The 26,348-nt window shown below is 31.2% G+C and overlaps 4 protein-coding genes across 7 annotated transcripts in view; 2 read left to right on the top strand and 2 right to left on the bottom strand.

The window, feature by feature from the left end:
* LOC115881347 (glycerol-3-phosphate dehydrogenase [NAD(+)], cytoplasmic) overlaps positions 1 to 5,699 on the top strand; it is a 46,538-nt gene extending 40,839 nt beyond the window's left edge. Inside the window, exon 7 of one of the 3 annotated variants that reach the window (XM_030898794.1) lies at positions 4,937 to 5,699. In XM_030898794.1, the coding sequence (XP_030754654.1) occupies positions 4,937 to 4,955 (19 nt within the window). In that variant the 3' untranslated portion in view covers positions 4,956 to 5,699. Of the gene's footprint in view, positions 1 to 190; positions 361 to 3,595; positions 4,280 to 4,936 lie in introns of those variants that run through there. The other 2 variants (XM_030898792.1, XM_030898793.1) reach the window with 2 other exon arrangements.
* Positions 5,700 to 8,861: 3,162 nt separating this feature from the next.
* LOC115881348 (methionyl-tRNA formyltransferase, mitochondrial-like) lies at positions 8,862 to 12,310 on the bottom strand. Its single transcript, XM_030898795.1, has 4 exons — positions 12,045 to 12,310; positions 11,793 to 11,990; positions 11,435 to 11,736; positions 8,862 to 9,232 (listed from the first exon to the last, which is right to left on the bottom strand). The coding sequence occupies exons 1-4, from the start codon at positions 12,203 to 12,205 to the stop codon at positions 8,877 to 8,879; spliced, it is 1,017 nt and encodes a 338-aa protein (XP_030754655.1). The 5' UTR covers positions 12,206 to 12,310; the 3' UTR covers positions 8,862 to 8,876.
* Positions 12,311 to 12,448: 138 nt separating this feature from the next.
* Positions 12,449 to 14,015, bottom strand: LOC115881335 (regulator of nonsense transcripts 3B-like). The gene has a single exon (XM_030898772.1). It carries the CDS (start codon positions 13,865 to 13,867, stop codon positions 12,527 to 12,529), a length of 1,341 nt encoding a protein of 446 aa, XP_030754632.1. The 5' UTR covers positions 13,868 to 14,015; the 3' UTR covers positions 12,449 to 12,526.
* A 3,108-nt stretch (positions 14,016 to 17,123) lies between these two features.
* LOC115881329 (protein draper) overlaps positions 17,124 to 26,348 on the top strand; it is a 121,437-nt gene continuing 112,212 nt past the window's right edge. The window contains exon 1 of one of the 2 annotated variants that reach the window (XM_030898768.1): positions 17,124 to 17,333. The gene's annotated coding sequence lies outside the window, so the exon portion shown is untranslated. The remainder of the gene's footprint in view (positions 17,334 to 26,348) is intronic. The other variant, XM_030898766.1, reaches the window with a different exon arrangement.

The raw sequence follows: 26,348 nt of genomic DNA, 5'->3' as shown, positions 1-26,348 counted from the left end.
TAACCAAGTAACTTGTGCAATATTTTTTCTTTATTTTTAAAAATGTATAAATTGGCAATTTTAAACCAAATTGACGTTTAAGTAAATCGGGTACATAAAACACGTGTAATCGTAACTATTTTAGTAGAAAATATGATAAAGGACATTTTTAAAAATTAGATACTCAGGACCGATTTCAAAATTGTTCCAGATATATTCCCGTACATATTGGCTTCCAGTAATTTTTCCAATCCCGTGTCCTCTTATCCTTATACTCTGTTTTTGTTGTTGATTTTTTATATATATAATAATATAGTATATACTCTACTAATTTGTTATGATTAATAATTGTTGAATAAAATTCGTCCTGTACTAATATAATTGTTTTTTATTTATCTGTAGACTGATAAAGTTTGGTTTAAATATAAAGTAATTAATATAATCTAGATTACTAAACTGTTTTTCAATGCATAGTGGATTACACTATCAGGATAAAATATTTTTAGTTTCATATTATACTATGATTTATTACAAACGATGCTACAGTAGGCGTAAAAATTACATTTTATTTAGGACTTTACTATTACCTGTTCTTAATTTCTCGAGTTGATATTGAGAGGCGATGATAAGTTTATGGACTGTTTCAAAGATAACAATAAGCTGTCATTGTCAAGAATACAGCTATTAGACACAGTCAATCCAGAAGCACAGATTTATTAGTCAGACGGAGAAATTAAAACAAGCGAATGCGTATGATGATTCGCTACAAAAAAGTTGTGCCACAGATTAAGTATTATTTCAATTGGGAATACATTTTTTTACAAAAGACAACAATGCATTCGAGAAACAACGAAAATAAACGTAACAACGCCATAGTCCTATTAAAGGTCCGAGGTCAGGGCGGCGTTTATCAGCTAGATGAAATAAGTGCCACATCTGTAAGTTAATCTGTGTCCGAACTTTAATGCTATTTCTACGCCTACTGTGACTTTTTATTTTAGATCGTTAAAATAAACAATGTAAGACGTGGTAAGACTATTTACAACAAATTCAAGTGTCTTATTATATACATACAGGGTGGCGCACCTCATTCGCCTCGGTTGATTATACGAAAACGGAAAGATGTAGAAACAAAATATTTTAGGGGTATATGTGGGGAGACAATGCACAATTTAAAATTATTTTGAAATATACAGGGTGTTTCAGAACTAAGATCCATACCAAAGTTATATTTTTTCTTATGGAACACCCGGTATTTTATTTCAGTTTTGGATTCTTGGGCCCAAAAAAAGGCCTTTATTATAAGGGTTAAATATGTTTAAAATCTTTAGTTTTTGAGATATTTAAAGATATTTAAATTTGCATGCTAAAATAGAATAGACTATTAACACCCTGTACATTACTTTTCAGAATTAATTCTTATGCTGAGTTTAAAGGTAGAGAAGTAAACTTTACTGAAAAATGGTATTGGTTTCTTAAATTTATACAGGGCCATCAAAAGTTGCCGATCCATTTTAAGGATATATTTTATATAAAAATTTTGTTATTTCAAATGTAACATCCTGTATTTTTTAGACAAATCGAAGCAGATTCAAATGCTCTTTCAAACTATATTAGGGTTTCCTATACCTATCTAGTTCAGATTCTGAATAAAAAGCGATTTTTAAATAAAATTGTAATCAAGATGGCTGGTGCCGCCATGGCAATTTTCTAGTGACAGTTAGTAACTATTTTCAAAGTCGACATTAGTTTATGGACATTATTATTTATAATTTATAACAGTTTACTTAAATTTACCTGCAATAGTTTAATAAGTAAGTATTCATTATTTTATCAAGAAAAATAAAGCAGTATCTGCTGGCGGAACGAATAGATATGTTACTAGTGATATTATTTTGCGAGGAAAATTGCTTCTCGGCCTCAAGGGCTTATGCTCAAAGATATCCAAATAGGAATCTTCCTGATAAGAGCTTCTTTGAAAAACTTCTTGTCCTATTTCGCCTGGTAGTGTGGTTTATCAAAAACCTATTAGGCAGAAACCTGTCGTTGGAAGTGAAGAAAATGAATTTACCGTAATTGGCTCTTTTATAGAAAATCCATATATCTACAAGTCATTGTAAAATAAATCAAAGATCTACATTTTCGTTTTTCTTGATAGAATAATAAATACTTACATATTTAATAAATATTATTTATTAAACTATTGTAGGTAAATTAAATAAAAGTAAACTGGTATAAATTTAAATAAGTCCATAATCTAATTTCGATTTTAAAAATAGTTACTAACTGTCACTAGAAACTTGCCATGACAACACTAGCCATTTTGATTACAGTTTTATTGAAAAATCGCTTTTTATTCAAAATCTGAGCCAGATAGGTATAGGAAACCCTAATATAGTTTGAAAGAGCATTTAAATCTGCTTCGACTTATTTAAAAAAATACATAGTGTTGCATTTGAAATAACGAAGTTTTTATGTAAAATAAATATTTAAAATAGACCATCAATTTTTGATACCCCTGTATATTTAAGGAAGGAATAACATTTTTCTGTAAAGTTTATTTCTCTACCTTTAAACTCAGCACAAGAACTAATTCTGAAAAGTAATGTACAGGGTGTTAATAATCTATTCTATTGTAGCATGCAAATTCAAATATCTTTCAATATCTCAAAAACCAAAGATTTTAAACATATTTAACCCTTATAATAAATACTTTTTTTGGGCCCAAGAATCCAAAAATTAAATAAAATACCGGGTATACCATAATAAAAAATATAACTTTGGTATGGATCTTAGTTCTGAAACACCCTGTACATTTCAAAATAATTTTAAATTGTGCACATTACCTCCCCGCATGTACCCATAAAATATTTTGTTTCTACATCTTTCCGTTTTCGTATAATAAACCGAGGCGAATGAGGTGCGCCACCCTGTACATAAACATGTAGAGTGAATGTATATAAATATCATACTATAGTTTTATATTCTTCATAACTTTCATTTAATTACTTATTAGCAAAATTTAAAACAAAAAATTTAGGATATAAATTAACAATAGGTTTTAAGAGAAACTGACTTAAATGGCGGTTTTCGTGTCATAATTACAACAGTTTCAGTTTTAAACATTACACACACCCATGAAACATTGTAATAAGTAACTGATCCGTATAGATGTAAAAATGTAATTAATTACTATTTTGGAGTGTTATAAACTAAACTTTTGTGGTAACTTTGTCTTAACAGTTCTATAATGTATGATTATATAAAAAAAACTGTAGCTAGATAGTGAAATTACTGTTTGTTTAGTGTGATACTAAATATTTTGGATTATTGTGGAGATCTGAAGATACCCCACGTTAATATGTGATCATAATAAAACATAATTAAGACTTAATTTTGCCCCAATTTAATTGTAAATTGTGGCAATTCTAGCTAAACTAAACAGTAAGAAAGCCAAATTCATTTCTAAATGCACTACAGTAAAATAATACAAGAACTGCTTAATTATGTGTTTTATTATCATACTTTATTATAAAATAATTACTAAAACTTTTGTGTGTGATTTTGTGGACTTTGATATTTTTTTATTAATTTGCCTATCACTGTTTTGTTCTAGGAATTCACAAATTGATCATTCCGACAGACTCGTTGACCATCATTCTAGCAAACTTTAGGAAACGACTAAAACGAATACCATTTTGTGATATATTTATGCATTTTGTTCTGATACTAAGTATTCCACTAATCTCAATGTATGCTTAGGATATGTACTATAATTTTAGGTGGATTCAAACAGTAAAATAAAATAAAGTAAGAAATAAGAATTTCTAATTTGTATAATAGTAAAGTATGTTACTAACTAGTAATAAAAAAGTAATAGTATGTTACTAACTAGAGAAATCAAACAGACTACAATATACACGTGCGCATTTCCATAGTTGTGTTACACAATATATTGTCTTCTGAGAAAAACTGTATAAACCAAACAACGCAATAGAAGAAGAAATAAGTTTATCCAAAAAAAAATCCATTTATTTTTATATCATTTTATTTTTATTTTATTTCTGTTGAATCCGACCTATAAAATTGATTTATTTGTCAAATGCAAATAATCAACATATCAACCAATATTCCGCAGTAACTACATTCTATGTTGTATTGTACGGTGGCAGTATTGTTATTCAATTATTAATTTTAAATTTCATATTTTTTTAACGTTTATAACTCACATTGGGTACAAACGTGGTACAAATATCATTTCCATTTTATTAATTTACATTAAATGCATTGGTTTAACTCACTTCACTCGCTTATCATATGTTCACTTGACACTAATACCCTGTGATCGAATGAAAACGACGTCAAGGTAGTCCTAGATATAAGATTTGAGTTCGAGTTATGCTATGTGATTTGATTTTTAGTAAAGGACACCCTGTATATTTTAAATTCTGTATTTCTAAGGGGACTATAACAAAACATCAGGTGTGCTATATTTTTGGAAAGGTAATTTTAAGTTATTCTCAATTAATGAAAAACATGCAGGGTGTCCCAAATAAAAAAATTATACTTAAACTATTAAATTCTACGTAAAAAGTTTCTGTGGAAATGTTTTCATAAAAATATAAAATTTTCTGTAGCAAAAAAGTTACAGCGATTTGTTGAAAATAGACATTTTTGAAAAACACCCCATAACTCCGAAACGGTAAAAGATATCGTTTTTATCATCATATATTTTTTTTTGATAAAAATTCAGCTCCAGACACCGATATTAGTTTTCATCTATCTCCTATAGAAAAGAGTATTTCCCTTTAAGTGTCCAATTTGACCCACCCTGTACAGCTTAAACTTTACTTATCTGTACACCTATTCTAACGTCGTTTTTTTTCGATCATACCGTATTTTCATGGCATTGACTTTTTCTTTTGCATACTTTTTTAATATCTTCTTTATTTTACAGGGTTGAAGGGGCTGATTAGTATGGTTGCCTAGTTAATACATTTCTTGTAATAAATTTAAAAGAAATATAGGGTATAATTTAAAGTTGCAATATTTCACATTATTAAAACTACATAATTTTTAGAAGATTTAGACAAATGTTTGTAGTTTCGTTTTTTTAGCAAAAGATCGAAAATAATTTTGTAATTACTATGAAAAATGTTAAGTAATGTTTTGCAATAATGTTCCATTTACCTATCTAGTGCAATATAATTACTAAATCTACTCATTTCTGATTGGTTGCGGGTATGCTAATGGTGTTGGATTAGCATATAGAACTCCCTAAAATTTTCTATTCGTGTTTCAATTGCCTTACAACACAGTTCACTAGTCAAATGATTTTTCTTAATTGTAATTTATAATATAAAATTTATATAGATTTAAACTTTCACTTTTGATTAAAACAAAAGTGAAATAAGTGTGAAGTAATTTTTGAGCAGTTACTTATTTATTATTCTCATGTTCATAACATTTAATTTTTTATTGTTATGATAACAGAAAGATTATACTGAAAATAAAAATTCAATAGAATTTTTAAGGAATAATTTTGATCAAATTGTCATAATTTCGTTAAAGCAATGCACGTTTTAAGCAGCGTTGATTTAAATATGATTTATTAATGTTGTAAAATATTGTTCTTTGTGTATGTATGTGGGTTGTAATTTACGGAAGAAATTGTTAAAACATAAAACTTTAACCTTAATAAATACCTGAAGATTATAGTATATTTTTTGTTTTATTTCAAATATCCATATGATCACAAAGTTCTATGATCAAGTCAGCTGTTTGAAAAAATAAGTACGTAGTACAGGCTGTACAACCATCGTTCAAACGTTACATCATATATTTACTTACTCTAATATATTGAAAAGGAATATTCTACTATACATACAGATTTGGTCATGATAGATGCGTGGTCTGGATTTTAACGTGTAAGACAATGATGTAGACAGCATAATGAAAAATGAGATGTATTAAAAAGAGAAAAACATTTGGGTTGATACATTTCTTCTATGCGGTATTGCCAGATTTTGCGTCAAAATTTCAATCCGCCCAAAAAAGCGTTTACGAAAAGTATTGCATCTAGGGTTGGATCTTTAATTTCCACAATTAGTTACTCATTTTACTACAGCTGTAATAGATTAAAGTATCGGTCTCAGAACTACGTTGTGTCGTTGGCAGAACTACCAAAACAAGCAATTATAGTTGTTAGTTATACATAATCATATACATGCGGGTATTTAGTAGACTAGTGTCGTTTCCCGGTCCTCGACTTTCATAAATTCCGGTCCCACTAGTCACCATTTCTTAGGTGTCTTTCAAGCGTGGCTTCATGTACATCATCCCATCTTTTTCCTTCCATGTTCTTGCTGGTCTTCCTCCTATTCCAGTAGAGAGAAGAAAACCAGGAGGTTTTCTTCTCTCGACTGGAATACGAGAATATAGGTACTCTACTGGTATAGGATCCAGTCCCATACTCTCTTAAGTATTCTTAAATCTTCCATTCTTTGAAGGTGGGCAATCCATGGTATCCATGGCATGGTATCCAAGATAGTACCATTTACTTGCATCTCATCTCTTATACAAACATTTCTTGCATGTTCTAGGGGAGATGTTCTGTTGCTACGCCTCCAATAGTCCATTTAAAGTGCAAGTAGTCTATCTTTGTTTCTCCTTGTGAGTTCCCACGTCTCCGATCCGTAGGTACAACCAGATTCAAAGATAGAGTTGTACATCATGTTTCGTTCTTCTTGATATTCTATCGCTCCAAAGAAGAGAGTTTAGTTCCTTAATTATTCTTCCTCCCTGTAATTTTATTGGATATATCCTCATTACTTTTGCCATCTGAGGAAAGAGTTACTCCAAGGTATTTAAATTTGGAGCAGTGTTTTATTGTTTTGCCCATACCAATATCAAAATCACTATGATCGTCGTTTCCTACAGACATGTATTCGGTCTTCTTCATATTTACAATCAATCCAAACTGTTCCAACTCATTTTCAAGCACTCTCGGCATGTAGCTAGCATCATCTCGGTCTACTTCTTCTTTTCCACTTTTTTAGAGCCTCTTTGACATATATCTTAAAGAGTAGAGGGGCTAAGGAACATCCTTTTTGAATCCCTTGGAAACAATAAATTCCTCAGAAGTAAAATACAGGCCACAAATATAAAGCAACCAAGACTAGTATATTTCAGCTCGGTGGATTTGCTATTAAATTCCCATTCCAAAAATACCATGTTATGTTCTACACCGAGTTGTTTTCAAATATGAGTAATATGACCATTTTTACACTACATCTACTGCTATTTAAAGTTCTCTCAAGATTTGGTATGTTAGTATATGGCATAAATTACTATTGTTTAACTTATTCAACTGTTTTTGATCACTTCCTGTTTCACCGGAAATGACTACAACTTTTGATTTTTAAATGGCACCCTCGGTATATTTCTCCTTTATTCGATATTTCACTCTGAGTAGAATGACATATCCTATCTCAACTTTTGACATAGGATATGTCACATATGATAAATAAATAAATAAATGTGGCAACTTGACATTTTTTACAGCAGAGCTACCACCGGAATCCCCAACGGTAAATTTGAATTCCAGTTAGTCAGCTCGGCGCCGAATATGTCCATTGTTCTCAAAAATGAATTTAAAAATCGCGCCCTCGATTACGTAACTAAAAGTTTAATTGGTATAAAATATCTATACCTACCTTAGTTTGTACATATCTATATTAGAATCAGCCTGTATATATAGACAAAAATATTCTTAAACCGTATGCTACCATTATCCGCATATATTATAAAAAAACTGGAGTAAAAATCTGAAACATAAAATCCCATATGGAGCTTTTTGAAACACTTTGACATTGATGTCTGCTTTGGTGTGATAAAAAACACTTCTTTTTAAAGTTATAACAAGATTTTGAGTGTCAATGCTACCACAGATTAGGTATCCTATAAGTATACAGATAAAAATCTTGTCCCTAATTCATGGTACCAAAATTGTTTTTTATGACGACGTGCAAACGAGTCAAATTTCCTGTGCGCAAAAATAAACTCGCGTAAAATAACAATAAACTGCGTAATAGAGAGATATCGCTAAAGCGAATAGCGTGCATGGACGTTAATAAGGCCAGGTGTTATTTCCTTTACATGAGGTGGTATTAACTCTCTTCATTTATAGTTATCGGATCGGAAAGAATTCTGATCGCGTCGCGTCCGCTATTTAAACTTATCCTAACTTTGAATTTAAAACTTTGAAATTGTTTTGTTTACTAGGTATTTTAAAACTAAAGGGCTAAAGTGCTTATTTCCAGTGCCGGAGGAAGAATTTCCACGTCTGACAGTGGGTTTAGGGCAACAAGCAACATTTAAGCAACACATGCCCATTTAAGCAATTTTTAAACGTTATCAAAGGTTATTTAGAAAGAGCGCTTGGTGTAATTGATCCGCAAATTACGTCAGGCGGTAACGTTATTAGCGGGTGTTGCGTTAAAAATTGACTGGCGCATATCATATATGATAAGGTACGCGTAAATACTGGATGACGCTATTCGGTTTTCCGATATCTCTCTAATAACTGTGCTGGTCAGGCGCTGTGCACAATTTTAGAGGCCATAAGTGGGCGTGCTATGTGCGCAAACTAGTAACCTAACTAGTGCCCGATTCCGAAAATTGGAACCACGAAAAACAATAAAGAAAAAACAAAGATTATAATCTGTATAATCTGTGATGCTATTATACACATTTCACAGTGCACTCAACATTTATAAAAACCATTAAGAACAAGTCCTTAGTACCTTAAATATGGGAACCTGTTACTTCACTGGTTAGCTATAACTGCTATAAGTTAATTAATAAAATTGATAAACTATTCATATAAAATAGACAATTTATTTAAAACAACAAATTTCACCTACTGCATATTTCTTAAGATAACCATTATTAAACTCTGAAGCAGTCATAACTTTTTTCCCTAAAACACTTATTCTTTTCACACTTATAAATGTTCCATTTGCACACTCAACCCGTAGGGTTTGACTAGGTTTATCGTATGTTACACTTCCTGGGGCTATACACTTTGCATTTGACTTACATATCTCAATGTCTATTAATTTTACAGAGCTGGATGCTACGCTTGTAAACAAGTTATGACGAAGACTGTCAAGAGCTCTGTGTAGATTATAGACGTCCTGTGATGTCATTGAATCCCACTTGATTTTTGCAAATTCTGGTGTGATTTTTGGTGCTGAAATGGGGTAAAGAAATTAAATCTAAATTACTGTAACAAAATAAAATTTTAACACAAACTATTAAATAAATAAATATACAGGGTGAAAAAGTGTTGTGAAAAAGACCTCTACCAGGATTTATACTTAGGGTTCCCAACCGTCCCGGTTTGGCCGGGATTAACCAGGAATCAGAAAGATTGTCCCGGCGAAAGTTTTGCCTTGGCCGGGACCTGGAAACTAAAAAAATGTGTACTACACACATAATATATTTTATTTTCTAATATTTAATGTCATGCTTCAATTATTTAAAAGCTTAAAAATAATTGTCCCGGAATCGCCGATGCTCAAGTTGGGAACCCTATTTATACTTCAAATTTTCGGGGAAATTTTTTGCTAAAATATGCGGGCCACTGTAACTGTGGCCTGTGGCGCACTTTTTAAAAATATTTTTGTAAATATATAGAGCCATTCAAATATATTTTAACATTAAAGTTATGGTTTTTTGAATTGAATGCTGTATATTTTTTGCTCAATTGATTTGTCATAGAACTCTCATTCCAAAAATACCATCCTGTCTATAGAGACACAGTGATTTGAGACGGCAGTGCTGAGTGGTATTTTACAAAAAATAACTTATTTTTTGGAGATCTGTTTCAGTGGCGAAATAAGGTATTATTTATACAGAGTGGTGTTTAAAATATGGCCGTTTTCAGATTAATTTCCTGTACATTTGAAACTCCCTAAATTATAAAATACTAAATTTAGTATATTACCGTATGATCGAAAAAAAAACGGCGTCCAGTTGGCTTGGAAATGACGATCGACGACATCCCCCAAAGAATTTTACATATAAAATGACAGCGATCTTCATTTCATAGCCATCGCTGACGCCATTTTTTTCGATCATATGGTAGTAGTCTTTTTAAAACTAAAGCGTACTAAAATATTTTGCGTCTAACCCCAGCAAGGCAACTATTAAGCTTTAGTTAGCGTGGTTATTTGGAGGGTGTTAATTCATTGGTTAGTTGGTTATTTGGTGGGGTTGGTTGGTTTTTACTAATTTATATTTGTTTTTTAGATATTCATTGATTTTCTTTATTTGTTCGTAATAAATTACATAGTACGCCACAGCTGTTCTGCATCCGCTTTTGTCGAACTAACGTGATCGGTCAAGTCTAAAGGTACATTCAGGCTGAGAGCGTCGAGCGTCGCTTCGCGTTTGAGTCGCGTCCGCGTGTCGAAATGGAATCAATTCACTTAACTTAAATAAGACCGTTCAGGCAGACAGCGTCGAGTTTGGCATTGCGCTAGCGCCCGCTGATCGTCGGGGTTCGATTTCAATAGGGCGGACGCGACGCAAACGCGACGCGACGCTCGACGCTCTCAGCCTGAATTTACCTTAATAGTTGCCTTGCTGGGGCTAGACACAACTCTAAAATACACTATATTGCATGGTATATACAGATATAACACATACATCTATTATTGTATACATGTGAGTCAACAATAGATGTTATTGTTCTCTACTATTTCAAATAGGACTTGATTTATAATTTTTATAGCCACAAATAAAACATTAATTCACTAGATCTGTTGTAACACCAAAAGTTCCAATCTGCTGATGATGCTAACATGATTAGGGAAACACGCATCCAGTGCAAAAGTAAAGTGTTTTGATGTATTGTGTTGAATTAGTGTTTTATTTTGCTGTTGTAACCCCAAAGGTGCCACACTTATCTGTAATTTAATAGCCACAATAATTAATATTTACATATTAATTTTCTCATTTTTAGCAATTATTATTATGACAACTCCATGAGGACAATAAATTAGGAATTCATTGTATAATTAATAATTCAGATATCCTTAACTAATTATCAATATTAGTAATTTTAAAAATATATTAATCTAACAGTATATCAATGAAAATATTTTTAAAATGTGTCCTCAATCCTCATATCATATCCCACATACTGTATAATCGAAAAGAAACGGCGTCCAGTTGGCTTTGAAATGACGATCAATGACATTCCCCACATAATTTTACATATAAAATGACAGTGCTCTTCATTTCATAGCCATCGCTGACGCCGTTCTTTTTCGATTATATGATATTTTACAAAAATATTTAAAATTGGTAAAAAAAGTTGATATGGAGCTTTTTTAAAACACTAGGACACCCTGCAAATTGTTTTTATTTAGGTAATCAAAATATATACCATATGTAACACCTTCAGCAGGCTGAGGTGTGCTATTTGATAAATATTCTTCTAAGTTATTTAATGTATTGAGTAAACAAGAGGCTCCCAATTTTCCTAGTCGCTCATGCAATTCTGGCATTTTTGTCTCATCACTAATATTAATCTTCTTTTGTAGCACAATATCTCCTATATCAAAATGTTTTGGTTTAATGTTCATTATTGTTATACCAGTTTCCTTATCGCCATTAGCTAGAGCATAAATTATAGGCGCTGCCCCTCGCCATCTAGGTAACAAACTGGCATGAACATTTAACATACCCCTGAAAAAATATCTTTAAATGCCGTATTTACATCAATATTTTTTAGATTCACCTACAAGGGGAACTTATTTATTATACTTTCTGGAATTAGGTGCCCGAATGATACAATTACACCTAAATCATATTCATTTTGTATTAAATCTGGAGGCCATTTCTGTATATTTAAATCATGTTTCTCAGCAAACTTCCATATTGGGTTTTTATTTGAATTAGTGACTACTTTTAAAATACTTACGATACTGTCATTATTCTGGCTAAAAAGCTAACGATATGCTTAATATTTTTTAACATTATCAGTACTTACTTACTGTTCTCTATATAAAGTTTTTAAACTATAAAGTGAAAAATTGTCACTTCCAAAAAATAATATTTTCCATGGTGGTTTACTGTGTTTCACATTTTCACTTTTAAGATATCGACAGGCATATTTCTTTAGTGATCTACATGATTTAAGTTTTTGTAAATACATTTAAAACCTTTTTATTCAAAGAAACCTCCCTTATAATCAGAGAAAAACAGATGAAAAACACCAGAAAAATGAGGTTAAAGTTTAAGAAAGGAAAGGGAAACCGTATATTGGGTTGCCTACAAATCAGAGTTTATGAACAGTCCAAAACAGCCATATCAATCGCATCAATTTGTCTGTGATGTGGGATAAATAAAACATAGAAATAAAATAAGTTCCAATTATCTACTACAGAAAAAATGTAATAGTCAGTAGTATATTTATTTATTAGTATAATATTATACATTAATTATTGAACACTGAATAAAGAATATATCAAAATTACTAATCTTTTTTATCCTCAGGCTTTATCACTACTTCATCATCATTTTGTTTTCTTCTTGATAGCATCCCCGGCCTATATAGTGGAATTGTAGGACGATCTTTATTTCGAATTCTTCTTGAGTTACTTTCACCTCTATCTAAATCCTTTAATTTATCATCTTTGTCCTTTTCTTTCTCTAAATTTGCTTCTTTTTGTAGTGACTTTGGTTCTTCTTCACAATCTTTAGGCTCAGGAGTGTCTATTTTTTCATTATTAGAAAGATTATCTGAAGAACCCTGGATTTTTGGTGGTACATCTTTATATTCTTTTTCTTTCTGTTCCTGCTTTTTTAATTCAGCTTTTTGTGCTTCCATTCTTCTTTCTTCTCTTTTTTCGCTGTACTTCTTTACTTTCTTTGGAAAAGTTTTACTATCTTCTCTTTTGTAGTCATCATAATGTTTAGATCTGTATTCTCTATGAGAATAATCTTCACGCTTAAAATCTCTGTTATCAACATATTCTTTTTTAGGAAATCTTGGTTTGATTTCTTTTCTCTCTTTTCTATCCTCAAACTTCTTTTCTTTGGGTTTAATTCCAGAAACTTTTTCTATTGGAGATTTCTCAATTTTGTCATCGGGATTATCAAACTTACTTTTATCATTACTTGGTTCATTTCTTGGTTTAGATTGCTGGAATCTATTTACTTTAGCTGGAGATCTTTCATCATATTTTTTCTCATCGTAATACCTTCCTTCATGTTTATAATCTTTTCTTTTTTCAAACTCCTTTTTTCTTCTTTCCCTTTCTTCTCTTCTCACTTCTCTTATCTTCAAACGATGAGCTCTTTTATTTTTAATATACTCTAACAATGGTGTAGTGGTATCTTTCTTCTCTTCGCTTCTTTCATTTAATTGTAGTGTATATTCAGGTTTTTCATCTTGCTCAACTGGTTTACTTAGTATAGCCACAAAATCCAAATAATAAGAATCTGATTCGATCGTGTTACATTTCGGATCCATTCTATTTTTACCCCGTTTCTTAGGAATCTTTTGAAATGGAGCAAATTCAACAACAGCAGCATATTCGTGACCTTTGGTATCCACAAATACATAGTTATCAAATCTCTCCTTAAAGCTGTACACATCTTCTGGACATACAAAGTTTATGTAGGCTCTAGCAAAAGCATTTTCACCCAATGTCATGTCTCCCTTAACATAGTAAAGATAATTGTAATCGGGCACTGGAGATACTTGATTTAAGAACTGCTCTTGTGTCATTGTCGGAGGAAGTCTACGAATTACGACTTTAGTAAGAGGCTTCTCTTTCTTTTCTGGTCGCTTCTCAGCTTCTGTTAATGCCATTTCTGCTGTTGATTATTATTAAATATTAAACTATTAGCACTATTACCATAGTGCATAAAACATTAAATCAGATTAAATCACAGATTAAAAAATAAAAACACGAAAAAGTTTGGTTACCTCTTAGTTTTTTTTTACATATCTGCATATGTCAAATGCGGACGTCACCCATAATTAGGGACATATCGCGTTAATGAATTATTTACGTTAAAATAACGTATATAGTCTATCCTGTGGAAGAATTTATTATTATGATACTAATGATAATTGCCTTTCATTTGAATTTGAAGGTAGAATAGTGTGTCTCTATCTAACGAGAATAAAGGTAGATACACGACAGTGACAGTCATTTTAATTAACATGTAAATTGTCTTATATGTTATTTTTGGTTTTCCTCTGTTATAATATAATATTGTTTTATATTGACTGTGCTATTTTGAGATTATACGGAAAATAATAAAGAAATACATAAAATCTACACTGAGATGCAAAAAAAACGCAAAGGAATTTTTTTTCGTCAAATTGAAAGTATTATATTTTTTATTTTTATTCCTATTTCTATGAACTTTTTAGCAAACTGTATACGAGCCCTAACAACTATATGTTGGAACAAGCAGCTACTTTGCAATTTTTTTTTAATTGTAGATTTGGAATTAAGAGATTATATTTTCTATGATATATGGAATTATTTTTACGGTTTAATTATATATTTTATGTTGATTACTACTTAATTAATTGTTTAAAAATCGAAAAATGCTGACAATTAAATATAATTGAAACATGGAACATGTTTTGCTTTTCCTCGCGTTTCTTGAGTTTTATCAACCTGACACGAAGGGGGCTTTAAAATGAAACATACGAGTAAGTAGTGTGTTGTCAAAAAAAATTTCCACCCGGCATTTGAGTATTAATAATTAACAACTGTCAATTTTATTACGAGTAAAATAAACGAGTGGAAGACCTACTGATACAAAAGTGCGAGAAATTATTATTCATCAGTACCATAACGGGAAAAAAATGCGTGAAATTTCTACTGCATTAACTGTAGCAACAACAACTACTGTCTTTAATATAATGAAGAAATATGGTGAAACTACCAGTATTGATGTTCGTGGTAAAAGCTCAGGCCGACCAAAAGCTGTTTCTCAAAGAAGAGTAAGGCATTTAACTAGAATATGTAAGTCAGGAAGAAGAAATACACTACGAGAAGTAACCGCAAGATGGAATAGAGAAACTGGAATGAATGTTTCCAGAGAATGCTGTCGCCAATATATCCACAAGAGCGGTCTTAGTTTTTATAAAGTATGTTTGATAGGTACTTCTTTGCGGTATAAATTTTCTATTTTTTTACTTATATGAGTAGGCCAAAGAAAAACCATTGTTGACGGAAACTCAAAAAAGGAATCGTTACATTTGGGCCAAATAAAAACTTTCGTGCATGGACCAAACATAACTGGGACAAAGTTATCTATTGCGACGAAAGCAGATTTGATGTATGAGTGGGAGATTACCGAAAGCATGTGATTCGAGAAAAAACAGAAACATTCCATAATGATTGTCTCAAAAGAACTGTAAAGTTTCCACAAGGCATCATGGTATGGAGTTGTATGTCGGCCAAAGGATTGGGAACTTAACACTTTATTGAAGGCACAGTAAACGCAGCCAAATATCAAGATATCCTTGAACATTTGCTTTTACCAAGTGCTGCAAAGTTACATCCATCCAAAGATTTTATTTTTCAACAGGACGGAGCCTTATGCCATACGGATGGCATGGGGCTCTTAAATCTACCAAAAATGGATGGGAGAATATGATATTAAAGTTTTGTCACATCCCTCTAGCAGCCCGGATCTTAATCCATTAGACACATTGGCACAAAATGAAACAACGCCTAATATAAGAAATGATCGTCAGCGTACTTTACCACAATTACGTGCTAAATTGCAAGAAATATGGGATAGTTTCACCCCTAAATTCTGTGACGGCCTAGTTGGTACAGTGCCTAATATAGTTCAGGCTGTTAATCGAGCTAAGGGCGTAATTGTTATTTTAATTTGTTAAAAGCCACTTTAAAAGCAATATTTAGTTGTTAGCATTTTTCGATTATCAAACAATTAATTAAGTAGTAATCAACATAAAATATATAATTAAACCGTAAAAATAATTCCATACATCATAAAAAATGTTGTTAAATATAAATTTACAATTAAAAAAAAATAAATAAAATAATTTCGGTAAACTGGCATTTTATTTGCAAGGTAACTACTTGTTCCAACATATAGTTGTTAGGGCTCGTATAAGTATATCTACTTTAATTTGCAAACTTAGTTTTTTTTAAACTTTTGTATTTGGCTTATTATACAGGGTTAATTGAAGGGTTGTTTTTTTATCCAAATTTAAAATACCCTGTGCAATAATTTCGTGAGTAAATTCTAAAACATATTTTTCGGTAAGAACCATGACTACTGAGCATTTTGTTTTTTGGCTTATATCAATACATGCCTTGGTTAATTTTTAAGAGCAAAATGAACTTGCTACCAACAATTTGCAATTTTTTCCATTATTTTATCATTGCTTTTTTGAGTGAAACTTCTTTACGCACCCTGGGAGTAAAAATTCAAGGCCGTGACACGACGCACAACACACTTGGAAAAAATCGTCCGATTTAAATGAAATTTGGTACGTCGATAAATTGAACCAAGGCCAACTTGACCGTGTATGACATTTGTCACTATGACAGTATACGTTACCAAAAACTGGAGTATTTGTAAAATAACATCACACGATAGGTAATTAATAAATTTTAGTAGGTACTTCAGAGAGATAATGTCAAAAGGTACTGGTTTAAAAAAAATTAAGATTAAAGTTAAGTAACCAATTTTTAAGGTATAAAATTCAGTGTTTGTTTTTTAATAAAATAACAAATAACTGGATTAGATTTTTTCAGGTTTATAATAAATATACTAATTTTCTGCTATGCGTTCCAATTGTACCAACTTATTTCTTTGTAAAATAAAATAAACTAGTTTGAAATTAAAATGACAGACACATCACACATCTATCACTGTCAAGGATCTTTTCGTTGGATGACTATACACGGTATTTGCACTGTTTTGCTCTTGGATAGAAGCTCTCTATTAATTGAATTCTCAAACTGGTTCTATGTCTTTCTCTCTCATTCTCTTTCAACCAGATATTTGTCCGTCCTTTACGTTTTCCGTTTTCATTTTCTTCCATCTTTGTTGTTGAACAGCTTATGTTGCTGTTTGTACGTCGATTGTCAAGTCGAACAGTTCGTTTTCGATTATGCTTGTGTAGATTGAACAATTTTCATTTTCCGCTTTTAATAATTATTTTTTCGTTATTTATTTTTATCGTAAATCAGTGCAATAGCGTTTAGTTTAGTTTTTAAGTGACGTTTCAATCATTTTATTGGATCAAATGCTTATTATTGTCCTTTAGGAAACTGGTAAGTAGGTAGAATCGAATTAGCCTTGATTTGTTTATAACTTTTTTAAGAATTTGCTGAATGGAATAATTTGTATGACTTGTAATACACCTTTCGCTATGTAATTGTGCCGCCTGATATTGCTTTCTATAATAAATTAGCACCTTTATGTGACATTACAGTAATTAAAAATTAGACATACAATACTCTGATACCTTAAATAAATCAGAAATCTTAAATTAAATCTCAATTTTAATAAAAATTACAGATAGACACTTTTAGGTTTTGCTATTCCAAACAAAATAAAAAAAATTGTTTTGAAAATTTAACATTATTAGCCAATTGTTTACATTTATGAGAGTAAATAATTTTAATTTAATTTTAAGTTATAAAAATATAAGAGTACTTAACTGAGTCATCGCTGTTTTAATCATTAAATTTGGTACATCCTCTCAGGAGTCTGTAGGAGGGGATATAAACAATTTGATATTTATTTAGCGTCATCAGTCGTATTAACAAAATTACTTAGCAATATACATACCCACATTAAATTTCTATATTTTTACCAATATGTTTTTGGTAACTTGTAAACCTGTTTTCTTTTGGGTTTTTCTAATTACTAATTGAATGAAAATTTATTATTACCAGATTAACACGTAAGTTCATACAAAAGTACCACATGATACATGATCGAAAAAAAAACGGCGTTAGCGGTGGCTATGAGATGAAGATCGCTGTCATTTTATATGTAAATTTATATGGGAAATGGGAAATGTCATCGATAGTCACTTCCTAGCCAAATGGACGCCGTTTTTTTTTCGATCATACGGTAAGCTACCTAGGTAGAAATGTTGATAGAATAGGATAAGATGATATAAAAACATTATTCTATAGAACTAGGTATAGATCTTAGAGTAAAGTATAGATCATCTAGGAACATATACTATGAAAACAAAATATATGAAGATCGCTGTCATTTTGTATGTAAAATTATGTGGGGACTTCGGTGGGGACTGTCATCGATCGTTATTTCCAAGCCAACTTTTTTCTATCATACGGTATATTTTACTTTGTAGCTTGTAGTTGAAAGCGAAAAGTAAAGTCAAAAAGTCCAAAAATCAATTTAAAGTATAGTAGGTATATGAATCGTTAAAAATTTGATTTTTTTTAACAGATAAGTATTATTTATCTTTGACATACCTACTGTTAGATAAACTGTCATAAAGATAAAATAAATATTTAAAACTTTTCAATTATGTTCTAGCCTTGTTTAGATATTTTCTAGCTTAGGAATATCTATATCTTCGTCTTCAAAATAATCTTATATTCTGTTTAACTTGATTCTTGACTCACTGGATAGATTGATCAAACATCATTGTTACAATTTATTTCACACGAATAATAGTGTAAAATTGCTCAGAAATATTTGTCAAAGATATTTGACGTTAAGTAGTCTTAACTTATTTATAAATATTATGTTATACAATGATCGAAAAAAAATGGCGTCAGCGATGGCTATGAAATGAAGATCGCTGACATTTTATACCTATATAAAATTAATAATTGTTTTTATACCATGTTTTGTTTCTTTTTGTATTGTACATACAATAAGGATTTAAATAAACCAATATTTATCTATATTGGAAATGTCATCGATCGTCATTTCCAAGCCAACTGGACTACCTTTTTTTTTCGATCCTACGGTTAGGTTAGGTTAGGTTAAAAATTATTTAAATAAAATAAACAGTAAAATACACGATGACAGGTCTAAAAAACAGCGTCAAAATCGCCAAATACTGCTGGTGAATGACAATTGATGATAATTTTGACGAGGTCAATCTCTAGACGTCATTTACTAAAAATTCACATAAACCTTGTCAAGTTTAAATTGAATTTTAAACTACGCTATTTAAAAATCATTTTTACTCAATATAAAAATAAATTAAGTAAGTAAATTAAGTAAGCGCCATTGCAAAATAAAGAAAAATATGGGCCAAGTAAATGACGTCTAGGGCTTGACCTCGCTAAAATTATTATGGATTGTCATTCCTCAGCTGTCTTTAACGCCGTTTTTTTTTCGACCGTATGGTATTATGTGCTTTGTATGTTAGATTGAATTGGAACTGACATTTCCTGACCCCTATTTTATTCTATGCCCTATTTTGTTTATTACGATGCGGGCATACTCAATTATTTCTAATTTTCTTTTCTCATAATAATTCTACTCATAATTTCATAACACTCTTTCATAATGTACATGGTTTCTGTTATGATTCTATTTATGTTTATGTGAAATGTTTTATTTGCTTAAATTAAGTCTGATTTAATTTATTACTCTAAGTAAACCTTTGTGTATATGTTAGGGTTAAGGTCCGATATTCGGTTAATATCGACATTACCCGGTTAATCTCGAGAATAAAACAAAACAAAACAACCAAAAACAAACCCAAAACCATAAAATAAAATATAGACTGAGCATCTCATTCATAAATAGCTGAAACATGCGGTCAGACAATGTCTTGTTATTGTTGTGTTATTGTTTTAGGTTATAACGAGTGCGACACGAGCGATAGATAGGTTGTCTCTGTCGTAACGGTCGTTCCCTGACGACTCTGCCGAGAAATACAACACTGTCTTTCGTTTCTCAAGTACACCTGAACTCTCCGTCTCATAGCCGGGTATTTTTTTTATTTTAATGAAGCTATAATTAAATTAAAAATATATCGTATTTAAACTTTTTTATATTTTATTAAGATTTAGGAGAGGTTTTTTTAAATAAAAGTTTAGAAAAAACGTCTTAAGAGTCCAAAAAGGATAAAAATAATAAAATACACGTTATAGAAGAAATTTTATAATCGAAATTACGTAATTTTTGAAATTAATAATAAATTATTAATTTTAGTCAAACATTTACAACCTCTAATATTAATCAAAACAGGATCTATTCCACAGATATAATAGAATCGGCGACAGGGAGAGAAAAAAAATATGATTGTTGTAATTTTTTTTCTGGTTAAGTGATGTCTTATGTAAATTAGAGAAAACATAAATCTGTTCCATTAAAGCAAGGAAGATGATAGGAAGTGGATAAAATGAAAACTACATTTATTTAACTCCGTACTGTCTTTATCATACCGGGTGCGTCCCAAAAGTGGCTCATCCCCATAATTTTTTTATATTTTCAAATAAAAAAACAAGATTTAGCATGTTATATATGACATAAATTAGGATTGATTGACGCCTTCAATTGTTTTTGGTCACTTCCTGTTTCACCGGAAATGACTATAACTTTTAATTTTTAAACGGCACCCTCGGTATATTTCTACTTTATTCAATAGAAACTGACACTCTGAATAGAATAATATATAATATGTCAACTTTTGACATTTTCGCATATGGTTTAATTGTAATTGTAACACGCGGTTCATAACGACAATTTGACTCGAAATACCAAGTGTGTGGTATCAATATATTCATAAAAAAATGCTTTTTCCAAATATGCTAATGAGTCACCCTTGTTCCATTTGAAAAAATTGACATATGTATATATGTATAGTGTTTTTAACAACACCATGGCACCCTGGATTGAAATTTAAAATAGGATATGTTTTTAAGCGACAATGTCAAAAGTTGACATATGATATGTCATTCTATTCAGAGTGCCATTTTTTATCGAATAAAGTAGCAATATACCGAGGGTGCCTTTAAAAATCAAAAGATATAATCATTTCGGTGAAACAGGAAGAGACCAAAACAATTGAATACGTCAATAAATCTAATTTATGTCATATACCTACTAACATACAAATCTGTTTTTTATCTGAAAAAAATAAAAAGTTATAGGGGTGAGCCACTTTTGAGACGACCCGGTATATTAAAAATATTGTTTCATAATGTAATATCATTTTAAAATTCTTTTATGTTATTTTAGATTCTGAAGATAATTTTAGAATAAACCGGAATATATTTTTAATAAAAACATTATTAATTATTAACAGAGTTATAATTATGATTTTGTTACAATGTAAGTAAGTAAATAATGTAATGTAAGAGAAAAAATTCAGATTTTACATTTTACTAAAATATTATCTAAATAAGCGCCTTTCTACAACAACGCCACTGACTCCCAATGGGTAAATTGAGAGTTGCCTACCGGTCAAAAGTCGTTTCAAGACTTAAATGGATTATTTAAGTCAAATTTCTTGCAAATTTGGCACTGGCGAACCATATTTTATAGTTTTTGAACAGAAAAAGTCAATAAAATAAACATTTAAGGACTACAAGCTAAGAAAATGCGTTAATACAGCCGGGGAGATAGCGGCAACAAAGCTTTACCCTACACGTGCGACACGTACTACAAGGCAGAGAATAGGTACATTAAAGAAATGCTAACTTCATGTTATAAAATGGAAACAGACGCCACCTGGTGTCGCCTGGCAGTACTAACTAAATTGAGGGGAATTGGAGGGGCGGGCCTTAAAAGAGGGGAAATTTTTAAAAAAATATTTTTATAAGTATCACTGACTTACTGTTTAAAGTTAATAAACATATTTTTTATTACTTTAATATAATTTAATGTATTAAAAATATGTCTATTAACTTTACACAGCAAATCAATGATATTATTAAAGACTTATTATTTTCAGAGAAAATTCATAGTAAATAAATTACACATTAGTAAACAATATCATTTATTTTTTAGAGCTGCGATTTATATTACAATAATATTGAAATAGGTATATATATTTTTTTAACAACGAAAAAGAATATCTCGGAACCTGAAAAAGAAAGATGATCAATTAATGACTTAAATTAGTTCAAAATACATTTTGCAAATAACTAGTGAATTGGAAAGATAAACATACTATTAAAAAGACATTTTAGTAGTATGTTATCATCTATTTACTGATAATACATTACATAAGTATATAATAGGTAAATAACATGCATAAGGCACTATGATACAACTACCTGTATCATGATAACACACTAATATGACAAAAAATATATGCTAGTTTAAATTCCTTTAATGATCTAATAAAACACTATCTAGCCTCAATGCATGCCATTCCAAAGGCAAAAAAAAACTTATACCAAATAAATATAAGCTGAATAAAACTTAAACCAAGCCAACATGCATAAATAACCAAAAAATGCATCAAAAAATACTTTTATCAGATCATACCCTTGGATATATTATGTATTTTATATATCGCACATCCCGTTCAAAAGTTTACTAACTCAAAATAGAGAATATAGAGAACATTGTCAGGAGAAGTAAAAGAAAATTTAAGTTAAGGCAATATGCTCCTTTTTGCATATTAATGGCCAAATAATATAATGTTGATTTAATAAAATTTTACTGGCATCCTTCTGAAGTATAAATCAGATTAAAAGGACATTGTTTTTGTAATAATTGTTTGTTTGTAAACATTTTTTTGAAGACAATACAGTTTTGAACGGGCTGTGCGATATAAACAAGGATCTTACTATTATTTGAGGTTAGAAAGTATTTAAATAATATAAAACATAATCAAAATCACTTTTCATCATAAATTATAGAGGTACTTACGTGTTTTGATATTATTATCAGGAAATAATACGTTTAGTTAAACAGGTACGCTGCCAGGCAAGTTCTATCGGCGGGTCTTTGCAAGAGTTGAAATCTAAAAATACAAAAATACGTTTACATCTTAGTTGTATTTACGAAAAAAGTATTTGTGTGTAATTTCTGACTTACCAGTTAACTGAATAATCGCATTAAATACATCCAAATGGTAATTTAATATTGTAAAAAAGCAAAATTGTTTTAAATCACTTGCCAGGACAGCCCGGCCAGCTTCTTTGTTGACAAAATGGCCGCGGTATCATGATTTAAGCAATGTGAGTGACAAAGAAAGCCAATGCCTGGCAGATGTTGCTTTCTTTGTCGTTGGTCCTGGCACGTTTAAATTTGACTGTTGCCTGTTTTCCCATACAAGTGACACCCCCGTGCTACAAGGTAATAAATGAATGAATAGGCTCCCTCGCCTCTAATCGGTGTTGTCATATTGTAAAGAACTTATCCTTATTAAACAGTATCCGACTTATAATTTAGTAGTATAAGGACTATTTAATACATCTATGGAATATTAAAACCTACTTTATTAAACTGTAGTATTAATATCTCAATATATGTGTATAACAAGAAAAAAAATATTGATAATATTCTGATAATATTAAAGACGTGACAACATAGGCCGAATGAGGAAGGCTCGGTCGACTGTACCCAAAAGTAAACATGTGTACAAAAAAGGTTGTTTGTCCGCGTTGAGATGTAAATAGTGTAGTCTATATTTTATTTTAAGTCTATGACCCAAACCCAAACATTAACCTGTTAATGTCGATATTAACCGGACATCGGACTTTAACAGTAACATATAGCCTGCTGGTCATCCAATTTATGTGGTGTGGATTTTAATGAGTGTAACAGAGAATAATATAAATGTCCGGTTGATAGACAGAGAGACAAAATCAAAAGTGGCATACAGTGTTGCCGGTTTTTTACGTTTGTAGGAAAATGTGTGTAGAAAAATATAAGCTTTTTTAAAAACTTTCATGCATACTACTGAAATGAAGATAATATATCTAAACTAAATATAATCTATTACAGCTGTAGTAAAATGAGTAACCTAATAGCGACACATAAAATTCCAACCCTAAATGCAACATTTTTCGTAAACGCCTACTTGTGTGGTTTGAAATTTTGATGTAAAATCCGGCAATACAGCATAGAAGAAATGTGTCGACCCAATTTTTATATCTCTTTTTAATACATTTGATTTTCCATTAAGCTGTCCGTATCACTGTTTTACACGTTAAAATCCAGACCGCACAGTTTCGATGATTAGTGATTCCCACGAGAGTCTCGTATGGTCTCGTCTCGTTTTCGAGACGAGACTCGAGACGATACTGGGACAATACGAGACGGGACTTTAATGGTTTCGTCTCGAGTCTCGTGCGAGGCTTTTCGTGCCTCGTACGAGAGTCTCGCAGGTGAACACTTGAAAAACCTTTACTTAAAAACCAACTTTTACTTAAGTTCCGAAGTGCGTGTGAAGCAACTGGTAATTCTCGGCAACTGACACCTGTGTTGGATGTACCTACACGCTGGAATTCCAGTGATGATATGTTGCAAGTAGCTCTTAAAGGCAGACATGGGCTCGGTGTATTATGTCAAAATGTTGTTGATTTAAAACCGTATGCTCTTAGAGATGAAGAATAGATACTGCTAGAAGAAGTGCACAAAGTATTAATCAACTTTCAAATACTTTCCAAAAAACTCCGAGGAGAGAAGTACGTCACCTTATCTATCTATGGTGGTTGTATGTATCAATATACTAATAAATAATCTTGAGAGCAAAATATTTGAATGGGACAGAAAAACAAATCAAACCCCTGTCGAAGAGCAGCTTATTGTTGGTTTTCAGGCCGCGAGAGACAAAATACTAAAGCATTATCGTAAAACGAACTAGATTTATGCTGCAGTTTTAATTCTCGATCCACGTTATAAGTTAGAAACGTTTGATATGACAAAATGGGTCTAAAAATTATAATATAATTCGATTCAGAAATTTCAAGATATTTGTAAAGTCTATTTTCATCAATTAGAGGGACAACGTTAGACAGAAACAGCGGTGGCGCAACAAGGACGAGAAAATTCTGGACCTGAAAAGTCGGACTTTGTAATTGATTTTGATGCCTTGTACGCAGTAAATCCTACCCCTGCCGAAGGAGAATGGATGCAGGAGCTTCAAAAATACTATTCAATTCCCCGGTGTAATAAAGACACAGATATATTACAATGGTGGAGAACTCATAGTTCTGAACTTCCCATTTTAAGTTTGATGGCACGAGATCTCTTGAGTATACTAGCTACCTCAGTCCCGGCGGAAATGTTATTCTCTCGTGCTGCGTTAACCATTAGAAAACACAGAAATCGCCTTAATAATGAATCTGCACGTTGTTTGTTATGCCTAAATGACTGGGTGAAAAACAAAAACATTTGCGACCGAGAAGGCTATATTATTGGTTTTAATTATTTTCAAAATTAATGTTAAGTTTTTGGTTTTTGTTTTGTGTTTACGTATTACTATGACATATATGATTTTTATATCCAACCAAAACAAAACCAAACCAAACTTTGGGAACACGTGACTTGAGATCAATCTTTTTTTACGTCCACACCCTGAATGTTTAGTAGTAGTTGTAGCCTAATAAATATGCTAGTTGTAGTCCAATGCTAGTTGTAGCCTAATAAATATCGATTAGTTAATAAAAAATAAACAAGAAAAATTAGATAAGTTACAAAAATGTTTCTTTACAAATGTCACGTGATCCCAAGGTTGTTTTGTACAAACTATAAATACATATCTCGTACTGGACTGGAACAAGGATTATGCATGACGAAATGTCGATACTTTCACGAGACGCGAGACGAGACGAGACTGGTGGCTCCGAGACGAGACTCGAGACGAGACTTCTTATTTGATCGGCGAGACGAGACAAGACTTTATGAAAGTCTCGTCTGGTTGGTCTCGTGGGAATCACTATTGATGATCAAATCGGTTTTTTAAAAACTCTAAACAATAAGTAGGTATCTACGTACCTGCAGTACAATTATTAAAAAAAACTTGTGATCAAGCCTGCTTAGCCTAATGATGAGGACAAATATAATAACTTATTAGGTATGGGAAATTATAGTCCATATCAAATAAACTTTTAGTCACGTGATTAAGCTTGACCGGCACAGCGTTGCCCACTTTTACATACTTTCATTTAATCAAAATATTTTAGGAAACCAAAACAATTTAATTATAAATATATAAACAGTTATTACTTACATCAACAAAACTCACCTTCTTAACAGCACTTAAGAGACATAAACGGCCATTACTACCGCTTTCCCGTTCAAAATATTCTGAGATATAAGTTGTGATTCATTTTTTACGGCTATTAAGCTATCTTGTACAGGGACATCATTTTAAGTGTCTCACT

The sequence above is a fragment of the Sitophilus oryzae genome, unplaced genomic scaffold, assembly GCF_002938485.1.
Source record: "Sitophilus oryzae breed Bouriz unplaced genomic scaffold, Soryzae_2.0 scaffold_1716_pilon_pilon, whole genome shotgun sequence".
Taxonomy (NCBI): Eukaryota; Metazoa; Arthropoda; class Insecta; order Coleoptera; family Curculionidae; genus Sitophilus; species Sitophilus oryzae.
This window is presented reverse-complemented; position numbering and strand designations above follow the sequence as displayed.

Coding starts and splice junctions, on each gene's coding strand:
- LOC115881348 (XM_030898795.1), bottom strand. CDS start 12,205: ATGTATTTACAAAAACTTAAATCATGTAGATCACTAAAGAAATATGCC. Junction 11,991..12,044: donor AAAACTTTATATAGAGAACA/GTAAGTAAGTAC, acceptor TTAGCTTTTTAG/CCAGAATAATGACAGTATCG. Junction 9,233..11,434: donor TGCTGAAGGTGTTACATATG/GTATATATTTTG, acceptor ACCCCATTTCAG/CACCAAAAATCACACCAGAA.
- LOC115881335 (XM_030898772.1), bottom strand. CDS start 13,867: ATGGCATTAACAGAAGCTGAGAAGCGACCAGAAAAGAAAGAGAAGCCT.